Source organism: Styela clava, chromosome 14 (assembly GCF_964204865.1).
Source record: "Styela clava chromosome 14, kaStyClav1.hap1.2, whole genome shotgun sequence".
Lineage (NCBI taxonomy): Eukaryota > Metazoa > Chordata > Ascidiacea > Stolidobranchia > Styelidae > Styela > Styela clava.
In genome coordinates this window covers 2,779,117-2,790,134 of record NC_135263.1, presented here as the reverse complement: position 1 = coordinate 2,790,134, position 11,018 = coordinate 2,779,117, and the positions used below count along the sequence as shown (strand labels likewise).

At 35.9% G+C, this 11,018-nt stretch overlaps 2 protein-coding genes across 4 annotated transcripts; both read right to left on the bottom strand.

Moving 5' to 3' along the window:
• Positions 1 to 4,847: 4,847 nt before the first annotated feature.
• Positions 4,848 to 6,977, bottom strand: LOC144431908 (uncharacterized). 2 transcript variants are annotated; one of them, XR_013480263.1, is made up of 3 exons: positions 6,683 to 6,977; positions 5,424 to 5,589; positions 4,848 to 5,272 (listed from the first exon to the last, which is right to left on the bottom strand). XR_013480263.1 is itself a non-coding variant. In XM_078119666.1 (2 exons), exons 1-2 carry the CDS (start codon positions 6,966 to 6,968, stop codon positions 5,480 to 5,482), a joined length of 396 nt encoding a protein of 131 aa, XP_077975792.1. In that variant the 5' UTR covers positions 6,969 to 6,977; the 3' UTR covers positions 4,848 to 5,479. The 2 variants fall into 2 exon arrangements, 1 of the variants encoding a protein (XP_077975792.1); XM_078119666.1 differs by having other exon boundaries at positions 4,848 to 5,589.
• Positions 6,978 to 8,778: 1,801 nt separating this feature from the next.
• On the bottom strand, positions 8,779 to 10,807 carry LOC144432081 (uncharacterized). 2 transcript variants are annotated; one of them, XM_078120129.1, is made up of 3 exons: positions 10,495 to 10,807; positions 10,067 to 10,283; positions 8,779 to 9,900 (listed from the first exon to the last, which is right to left on the bottom strand). In XM_078120129.1, the coding sequence occupies exons 1-3, from the start codon at positions 10,775 to 10,777 to the stop codon at positions 9,873 to 9,875; spliced, it is 528 nt and encodes a 175-aa protein (XP_077976255.1). In that variant the 5' UTR covers positions 10,778 to 10,807; the 3' UTR covers positions 8,779 to 9,872. The 2 variants fall into 2 exon arrangements, with proteins under 2 accessions (XP_077976255.1, XP_077976257.1); XM_078120131.1 differs by lacking the exon at positions 10,067 to 10,283.
• Between the last annotated feature and the right edge of the window lie 211 nt (positions 10,808 to 11,018).

Sequence of the window (11,018 nt, the reverse complement as noted above, 5' to 3'; positions counted from 1 at the left end):
CACTTATCGTTTGTCAAACAAGCTTTTTATCGTGAACCTCTTAGCTAATTCGTCAGTAAATATTTGTATAATGATTTGAAAGACGCTGTTCCATCAACTATATTTTATCAAACATTAATCAAAATTTGTAATAAGTTACTTTTAGTACTTTGAAAGCGCAATGTTCGATTGGCAAATAAACACAAAGCAATGACTTATTCGGCACTTTTATTGTGGGGCTGCGTGAATTATGTGGCGTCGGAGCAAGAGAAGTGGGCTTCTATTTCTATAAAAATCTATTGCTGCTTGACTTTTCGCTTTCGTACACATGTAAAAAACAACATGTGGCCATATCTTAAAAACTTGACCTGATTGTCCAAAACTAATGTGATTTCTGGATTCAGCACGTCAGATTTACCCTAAATCAACTAAGAACACGCAGATCTCAAATTTGTTGTTGACCAGTGTAATTAAATGTAACTCTGCTTTTACGACTGCTCTTAGTTCATTAGTTTAGTGCTGCCTTGTTGTTTGGGTGAATTGGTTCACCCAATAAATACGAAAATGCAGACGAGTCTATGGCTAAATTATATATGATAATAAATAGAACTTAATTTAGAAAAATTAACATTTTGGGTCATTCGCAAATAAACAAATCGAATTTTTTGTAAGGCGTTCGTTGCAATACAATTTTCGCTTAAGCGTTGTCAAAGATACACCGACAAATAAGTATAAACAACTTTCAATTTAATCTTAAGTCTTAGTACTTATAGCACATAACTAAAACTAGTATAAGTATCAAACTATTCGAGCTCCTGTCTCCTCAAGTCTCGTCTCGGGCCGCACCTCAAAAATAATTAGATAACAATAAGCTACAAATGACAGAAAGTAAGGCGAAAGTATGTTTTAATCAATAAATACGTGGATGGAACTTAAATAATAAAAAGTAAACAAATAAGGCGGGCAAGATCCAATCTAACGAATACTTTCGTTTTTAATTAGCTTCACGCTTCTCAAAAAATTGTCTAGAACCACTGCGGCCTAAGATGACGAAGTATTCTGCATTCAGTTTCAGCAGTGACGCGCGCATTTGAGGAACTCTCGTAAAATTTACGAGTTCTTCAAACAATGCTAGCAACTATTATCTTCCATGTTTGCCGGAATGTTTGTTTATTGGCATCGTTCAGGTATCATACGGACATGTATGGCTCAGTCTATTATTTTATCAGAGTTCATTACCGAAATGACTATATTCTTAACATGTGGCTTAGTGCCTTGGTCCATTACTTTATCATATTTCATATCCGATATTGCACTTTAGTATATCATTTTAATACTCATGACCATGTATGGTTAATGATCTATTTTCTAGTAAATATCTAAAATGGAGGTGGGCAAGGTTTTTGGTGCAAGGGCCAAAATTTTTGCCCACGCAGACTGGTGGGCCATGTAAGTGTGACGTGTAAAAGTATATTTTATGAACAATATTCACAGTGTACAAGAGCAAACGTGCAAAACGATAAATCTCGTGCCAAAACTAAATTTAATTGCAATTTCAACAAGTTCACGTTCACGTAAAAATACTCATTACTTTATCGATTACGCATCGTTACTTCTAAGAAACGTACACAACCCTGTCCCGTCTCTATCTAACACTTCGGCCGCGACACTCTTTTTGATAAATACGCCACGGCCTCTAATTTCACTGGCTCCTCTGTGGGTGTTTTTTCCGATTTCACATCCTTGCGATTAAAACTCGAACCCGAGATTCGTAACACGCAATTGTATCGCAGCTGATATATAATATCACCAACTCTATCTACATCTCGATCTTACTAAATTTATATTTTACCCCATTGTATACGTCATGCAACGTATTACAGAATATCTGGTATTAATTTGTCTCCATATATACCTTGAGATTGTCTGCGTTTGCAATGTATAAAACTAACAACTCGTGACGTTTTAAAAAATTATTTGTTAAAATATAAATGTTTCCTGAGATATTGAAATTTAAGGGCGCCATGCTTGACGAGCGAAATGTCCACTTCTGGGCCACAGGACACAGACCTATTTAAAATTGGTAGAGTTCTTGATAAAGTTAGTTGAATTTGAGGGTGATGGTAGAAATGGATAATGTCGTTTTTTGTTGCAGGTTGGTGATTTTTACCGAATTTTTATTGAAGTTAAAGTGTCTATTTTCGTATAGAGAATTCTTTGTTTTATTTATGTTTTTCCCCAGCATGAAAAAGTTGGTGGCCACAGAATTTTTGGGCGACGAGAATGGGCCACGAAAAGAAAAAGGTTGAGAGAATTCTTTGTTTTATTTAAGTTTTTCTCCAGCATGAAAAAGTTGGTGGCCACAGAATTTTTGGGCGACGAGAATGGGCCGCGAAAAGAAAAAGGTTGAGAACCACAGCCCAGATAAACCTATGTTCATGATAGCATACCTAGATTTATACAACTGTAAATTAGTGACTAATCGAGCTCTTTTATTTAGAAATAATATAAAGCATGAATGCAATCACAATGTAAATTTATCGCTGCATTTTATATAATCGCAGTAAAATTACATTTTAGCTTATATATTTAGGAAATATCATTGCCTACAGAAAACCCTAACCAGTGTTCAAATATTTCGAAAATAAGCGTCATAAATTGTATTTGACATTCAGTCGAATATAAAATAATAGTTCGCTTGCATCGATCCCATGAGATAGGCCGTTACACGACCGATCAACGCCCATATTAAATCCGATTTTTCAACATTACTTGTTGTAGCACAACGGTTAATTCCATATACATTATTGCTACAAATAAAAAGGTATTCAAATTTCTGGACGCCATACGTAACGAGGGAATCTGTCGTTTTAAACTATTGATGAAATTACACTGCAGCACATACAAGACATCTAAGCATCTCAGCTCTTGTTTAATTTAATTCTTGTAACATACACAACTCGACCAATTTTAATTGCACGACCTCATCATACAACGTATTCGACATTCAGAAGAATATTATTTACTATTTTGTTTACATACGTCTCTTGAGACTGTCTGCGGTTGCCTTACTTTGAACTAACAACGTGTGAACGTTTTAAATATTATATTAAAATTTATCAGCATAGAAATTTGATATGAATTTCACCATGTCTGATGAATTTCGTCCATTAAAATGTCGTATTACACTGTAGTACATACAACACATCAAACAAACAGGAATCAAAGTGGATATCCGCGGCTATGGAAGCACTACGGAAGTCCTGTAGCCAAACAGCGGTTTTCACACATAAGCACAAAATAGGGACCTCCAGAAGTATGCGCACCAAGATGGCGCACAACCTGAACATAGTATGTGTGTATCGATTAGGATTCAGGTTGTGCAACATCTTAGTGCGCATACTTCTGGAGCACCCAAAATAGATTAAAGGCAGCCAGCTTTAAAACAAATTTATTCAAATCATCTAAATTTTATATTTTACCCCGGTCTTTCAACTTCAGCTTTTAATCTATAATCACTTTTTGTGCTACCTTACCGGTACATAGCCAAGCCTATAAGAACAAATATACACTGCAAGTCATGTTATGATAAATCTGTGGAAAAATATAGTTCGTTAAGTAACTCGGTAAAACACTCGATGTGAAACAAATTGAAAGACACGTACTCACTCACCTGGGGCTGCATTGATTTTACTCCATGTCTCGGCATACTTTTGTTATGGTGTACATTGTATTAAACTATCATTTGGATACCATTTCTTGGTATCGTGGTAGCCAACTCAGAGCCCCATACGTTCATGACCCGACTCATTCAAGGAACTAGTGATTTCCAGTGCTGTGAACTCGTCATTCTGTTTTTCAAAGAAATTTACTCAAGCTGCAGTAGTTAAAATTAGTCCAGAAAAGGTCGTGATAGACTAGGCCGAAATTATATATATACCTCACTATGGTAAGTGGTTAAATTGTTGTAAATAAAATTGATGTATATGAATATATAAACCAGTTTCTAAGAGCCAGCTTTTAAAATGAGCATCGAAGTTTATGCGATTGTGTTGGAAGAATTTTCCTGCGCTCGAGAAGATCCATTAATATCAATAACAAGTTTTGGCGGACTTTATAGAAAAAATTCAACTCAATAATATATTTATATTTAAGCTAGACTCTGGCAACAATACCAGGTGAAGTGATTGACAAATAGTATGAAGTTAATAGTATTAAAGATTTAAGTTTGAAAAGCATGTCCAAAACTCTCGGATTCCAGTGGAAAACGGTAGATTGATATGTCATTGTGGATTTTTTATTTCTCGCATTTTGAAGCTCTCTTATTTTATTTTCTGTTTGATCTGAAAATAATGACACCTTTAATTTTATATGTTGGACTTTTTATACTGTAATTTATTTTCTTTGGAATGCATGCTGTGGTTTCTAATTTTATTGACAATTTCGTATGCAATAATTGGCCTGAAAAAGGCAAAATAACTGTCTTCATATTAGTGCCCTAAATACCTTGATTGTTTTGACTAGTTTACCCGGATGACTAAAATTCACAAAAGGCTTTTATACACGCTCCTAGTATAATTCTCTGTTCAATTTACTCGTTGCGAAATAAGTTTATCAGTTTGGTGACATTGTAACTTATCCTGTTATTGAAGTTTCGTACGACTACCGTTTGTATCGGAGTGGCAAGACTGTTCCTATCAGTGCGCAACTACATTTAGAAAAACATAAATGATGAAATAGATGAGAATGACAGCGACACTTGTTTTTTCCCACAAATAAAAAACACTTAAAATTCATTTACTTTATTTTCGCTATACGATTATTAGTTAGTTGACGAATAGGAAAAAGTAACCAATCAAATATCACGCTTTATTCAATGGCATATATTACAAAGAAATTTTGAAAGTTTGCCCGTTTGTGTTGTTTCACATGTAAGCACATAAAGAGTTCCATCGGTTAATCGTCCTTTATAAGCTTGTCTAAGCGCTTTCTCCACCGCTTCTCTGAGCGCTTCCGCCACCGCTTCTCTGAGCGCTTTCGCCACCGCTTCTCTGAGCGCTTCCGTCACCGCTTCTCTGAGCGCTTCCGCCACCGCCTCCCTGAGCCTTATCTTCATTGTCGGTACATGCGCAGAGGTACAATCCTTTGATAAATGCTTGACAACCGCGAACCCAAGTGATGATGAATGCAGCACCAAATCTTCCGCATATTTCCTCTCCTGGAACTGGGTCGTCAAGCTTTCGGCTTCGGTTGTATCCCGTGTAGGTACTGGCAGCTATTAGGTCGGCCAAATCTAAATATTGGAAATATATTGCCCAGAAAAACGCTGTAGATCTTGTAAAGTTGTTTTATTTATTTTATTTGCGAATCAAGTCGACTGTAATTGACCGACTCCTCATTTCGTTCATTGTCGGTATTTAAAGTATATACTTGAAATTAAATACCTGCAATCAACTCCAAAAGCACGAGTGTTTTGGCGTGTGGGTTTTTGCAACTTATGCTACATTTCTCGATTTTGCATAACCAGTCCAACGCCAACTGATACAATGAGTCTTAAGATGAAGGCTCCGATTAGAAACCAAAACACGATGAGTTCGTCGACTTCTTGTTCTATAACAGATATTTTATATGAATTCAAATATTATATCTTCTGGAACAATAATGAAATGTTAAGGAATTCATGTAAACCGAAACAATAAATATGAGCTATTCCGAGAAAAAAGGCTTAAGCGGAATGTATTTTTTAAAATAATCTTATGACAAAATACTCAAATATTTTGGACGCCACTTGTTTAAAAACTTTTCGATGCCCCACCTCACTGTAAACTTCTATAATAATTTAGTACAACAAAATTCTAAGCCAATCATTCGAAAGAAGAGGTCAAGCTATTCAAACATATTGATATATTTATTTACACAGTTAGAAGGAATGCTACCGAATATGCAATAATTCTCAGAAGTTATCAATTCGGTTCCTGGTAGACTAATTGTTCGCCCTTCCCATGCTTTTACTTGGGTGGATTCGTATGCAAAAATTCAGGGATGCTGTAGAAAGGATGTAGAACTGACATGGAAAAACTATGGTTCGCGGGTCAAATCCGGCCCGTTGGGTAATTTGGTATGGCCCGCCTGATGCTACCAAAACCAAAGTAAACCAAATTTTGATGTTTGAGCTAAGAAAATAGTTTAGGGATTTTGTTTAGATTGAGATTAAATTTAATTTTGGCACGAGACTTATAGTTTTCCACTTTCTCTTTTGTAACAATGTAAATATTGTTCATGAAATGCAACTTTTTACGTCACACTTACTTGGTCAGCCAGCCTAAGTGGACAAATTTTTTTGCAGACTGTTGATCAAGGGTGAGAAAGGTTTCTTGACTGGCACCATAAAATTTGGCGACCTGGACTGGCAGGCCATGTAAGTGTGACGTACGAAGATACGTTCGTTAAACAATCCTCACGGTGTTACAAAAGAAAAAAGTTGAAAGCAATAGGCCTCGCGCCAAAACTAAATCGAAATCTCAACATATTCTCCGCTCTATTTTTTAAGCTAAAACATCAAAATTTGATTTCAGTTTGGTTGTGGCAGGATCAGCTTGGCCATATTTAATTACCGAAAGGGCCGGATTTGGCCGCGGGCCATAATTTGCCCATGTCAGCTGTGGAGTCTTGAATTACTTGGGAATAACTAAACATGTCTTACCTAATTTTTTACATTCATTATTTTGTCCAAGATCCAAGCAAACTGTGCAATTTCCTTCAGTTACTGTACAGTTGACTTCGTTTCCAGCTCCGCAGTAACTAGATAATCCTTGGGTAATTGTATCATTCACAGTAACCAGCCATCTGGTGGAGGCGATAGAGTAGCAATTCATTGCAAGGTTGCCTGTAGCTACTCCTTTCGTAAATATGGATTTCAAGTTTTTTTTATTGCAATTCTTACAAACATCCTTTTTGGGAGTATACTCAACACAACAACAATGCGGCATGCTTCTTGATTTATGATAACTGTTAATACGAACAAGTACACTATTTAATTTCTAAAAATGTTGTTATGGTAACTCATATTCCCAAAATAGGTCAAATAATTACCAGGAAAAAACTTACGGCGCACTTGCATGAAAAAAAAACAGTACGTAACAAAAAAACATATAACGGTAAAATGAATTCATTAATTCATATATACAACAATTAAAATGAGAAACAATAAACATTTATAAAGAATCCAACATTTTAATTTTCGAGGCTCACTAAGCCAATGACCGCCCCCGCTGAAATAGGGTACATATCTAATTTTGATATGTGGATAATCAGTATTTATCAATAAAAGAGGGCCCCTGCTTACAAAAACCATCTTTATTCAAATATTCTATCAAACTTTACGCAATATGTATTTTCGAAAATGTTCCACTGATTCAAGATGCTATAGATATCATTTACATTTGGGGTATATGCCGAGTTACGATGCGAGAATATATTTCTCAGTTTTGCGCAAATACGTTGATGAAAATTATTCTACATACAGCAGCGTCAGAAAAAAAACTTATCTCAATTATGATCTACACAGGCTAATATAATTACTATAGTTTTTCACTGTGCTTCATGGGTTGTCTGTTTGTTGAGAAGATGGTGCCATTCAGTTAAAGGGAGAAGAACAAACAGTAACTACGTAAATAAATATATCTTATTACAAGCCGGCAAGGGATGTTATAAGCTTCAATTGTTAACTGGCTTTTGTTTTGAAAAATTTGACGCGGGCGTCGTGATACTTAGTACTGGTGCGAAGCTTGGGCAGCGTACTCGAATTTCAGTGAATTACTTTTGTTTCCCTTTATCAATTGAAGATAACCTCTCCGTCCTCAATAATTATTGTATCAATATAATAAGCAATAAAATAATTATCGCACGGGGTAAGACTTTTATTCTTAAATTATAACTAAAATTGCATTTTTGGACAAGAAGTAAACATATGGATCTGGGGGTGGGTTTTGCGTTTTGGAACCCCCTCCCATTATGAATGTGAACAAAAAAAATCTGTAACACACTTTTTCGTAGCTTGAAACACTTTTTAAACCCTCGAAACTCTTGAAAAACGGTCGGACCCGCATGCTGTTACGGCCCAATATTGTGATTCGAAAATTTGGGACCCCCCCCCCCTCTTCAAAAGTTCCTGGCTACGCCTATGTATGGATCGTTTTGCTATTATTTTGTGGTTGAACTTGTTTCGTTTTATTTGTATAGTCAGCTGGGGAGCGTTTTAAACAATTCCTCGAAAGCTATACCTTCACATATATATACAATTTAATATGTTAGATCTGTATTAGATCTGTATTGTATAGGTTAAAAAATATATAGCTGATTAAACATTAACTTCGGGTAAAATTCTATATTCAAATTAAATGGATCATAAAAATACAAATTGTTGTGGCGATTACATTAAGAATGTGACCACAAAGTCGTGCAACGTTCATGTACGACCTTATTACCGGTTAGACTATCGCGAGCTATTTCGAAAATTTTAGTCGGTCGCGGTCGAAAGCAGGTTGGCCACCCCTGATAAAAGGAATGCGGGTCAGAAAATAATCAGTAAATTTAATTTCGAAATAATTCTATGTCAGGATATGGCTCCAATAAGAGAATATTGGAGAACTTTCACCCCGACTTATAGCGGACAGAAAAACAAAACAAAATTTGCCTGAACCGATTCGAATATTTCACTATTCGATTTTCTTCAAATAACTGATTCGAAAATTTTTAGACCCATAAATGACGCTCTATATCAGGGTGGTCCAATCTTGCCAGTTTCAAGCTTCATCCAATGACATATTTGTAAGGAAATTTTGAAATCGGTACCATTTATGTGTTCATTATTTATTATTTGGCAATTTAAAATTCATATATAAAATCGATAGCACAATTGCTCTACCTGTTCTAAGAAGGTTGACTGCGAGAAAAATTATAGGATTTAAACACAAAATATGGATACATAGACTTATACTCGAAAATTTGAAAGCAGTTTGCTAAAAGCTACATTTAATTAAAATAGCATGCTGCATACAAATAAAAATATCTACATACATATGTAGTACAGCATGGCACCAGTAATGGGTCACATAATATTCAAATATTTGAAAGGGGTCACAGTTAAAAGCTACACATAAAACAGATTGAAACATATGGAAGAAAGCTATATACATATGGAACAATGTGGAATCAGCATTGACGGCGCATTCCAACTCCACGGTATTAACAAACTGCAAAGCAAAGGCGATTTTACTAAACTATAACTATCGATAATCAGCCAGTGGAGTGAAAGTTTTTGACAAGCATAGATCTCTAATGTGAACAAATAAAATCAGCGGATAATAAATCGACTACAATTATTATTTGTCGTTTTTGTCAAAGACGGGAAAAGATTTGTTAAATGCAGATCAATAAAGAGGGGTTTTAATTTTTACTGTTACGGAATTGAGATATATGAACATTTCGAATCCACGCGATGTTCCATGCGATATTGCATGGTTGCGGTAGGAAGATGCTGTGAATCGAACAGTTATATAAACAAGCACTCGACAGCCGACATAACAGAAATTTTCCTCGCTTGCGATTTGTCCGTATGTGGTATTTTATAGGTCAACACAAAAAGTCGTTATTTGAATGCGGAAAGTTTTCCGTCAGTAATTGCCCGTTACATGGTTGTCTGAGTGCTTCCTCCACCGCCTCCTCCACTTTCATTGTCTTCCTCGTCGTCACATAGACACAGACACAGTCCTTTGAAAATTGTTTGGGAACCAAGAACCCACGAGACGATGAATGTGGCACCGAATCTTCCGCATATTTCTTCTCCCGGAACTGGGTCGTCCAGCTTTTGGCTTTGATTGAATGCCGTGTAGTTACTGGAAGCCGTCAGACCAATCAAATCTAAATAATAAATATATATCTAAACATCCGGCCTGTGTACATATTTATGCAATTATTTAAAATGCTTTTTCTACTATGCCATTGGCGCATTGAATACGGAAATCTATCGGGGGTTACTTTGTAGAAGAAAATTAGAAAAGCTACTACTCAATTCGACTGTATTTACCTGACATTCCGTTTACCAATAAAGTTATGCGAAAAGGAATTTCCTGCAAAAAACTGCAAAGCGTACAGTGTTCTAGGATGGGGATTATTGCAATTTATGCAACATTTCTTGAATCTGCATACCCAGTCCATGAGCAGTAAAACAGCTGTTACAATTAGTCTCAGGATAGCGGATACTACAAGAAGCCAAAACACGACGAGTTCATCAACTTCTTGTTCTAAAAAAGGATTTGTTCATTCGAATTCATGTAAATATTCTGAAGAATTGATGACAGGCCCGCGATTTGAGCATCGCATACATACCCAAGCAATGAATGATATTCCTCGCTGCTGCTATATGAAGTAAGCAAGTTATACAAGGATGCTGTAGCAGAGATGAAATTAACTCAAAGAGTCTCAGATTAGTTAGGAGATCTGAATATGCCTTACCTAGCTCTTTGCATTCATTATTTTTTCCAAGATCCACGCAAACTATGCAATTTTCTCCGGTTACTGTACAGTTGACTTCGTTCCCAGCTCCACAGTAATTAGATAATCCTTGTGTTATGGTGTCATTTACAGTAACCAGCCATGTGGTGGAGAGAATAGAGTAGATATTCATAATCAGATTTTCTACAGATACTACTCTATGCACGATTTTAGATTTCCAGTCCTTGCCACACTTGCAATGATCCGCTGAGCAGGTGAACTCAAAACAGCAAAAGGACGGCATGCTTTTTAATTTATGGTATTTTATTAATTAACTGCTAATACGAATCAAGTATTCAGTTTCTAATTATGATTTATTGGAAATTCATGCCTGGGTTTAATAGGGCAGTGGCCCCAGCCTTTCTCAACGACCCTGATTTTTCATAACAAGAAATTTTGTAAAATCTCGCGACTCCAGGGTATTCGCCAATACTAAATGACATGTAGTACCTAATATGTAACCATCATTTTTACGTTACATTAAG

What these genes read in the sequence shown, in the direction of transcription:
- LOC144431908 (XM_078119666.1), bottom strand. Translation starts at nt 6,968, where the DNA reads ATGCCGCATTGTTGTTGTGTTGAGTATACTCCCAAAAAGGATGTTTGT. An exon ending in TAATGAATGTAAAAAATTAG is followed by an intron (nt 5,590 to 6,682) that starts GTAAGACATGTT and finishes TATCTGTTATAG; the next exon opens with AACAAGAAGTCGACGAACTC.
- LOC144432081 (XM_078120129.1), bottom strand. Translation starts at nt 10,777, where the DNA reads ATGCCGTCCTTTTGCTGTTTTGAGTTCACCTGCTCAGCGGATCATTGC. An exon ending in TAATGAATGCAAAGAGCTAG is followed by an intron (nt 10,284 to 10,494) that starts GTAAGGCATATT and finishes ATCCTTTTTTAG; the next exon opens with AACAAGAAGTTGATGAACTC. An exon ending in ATTGGTAAACGGAATGTCAG is followed by an intron (nt 9,901 to 10,066) that starts GTAAATACAGTC and finishes TTTATTATTTAG; the next exon opens with ATTTGATTGGTCTGACGGCT.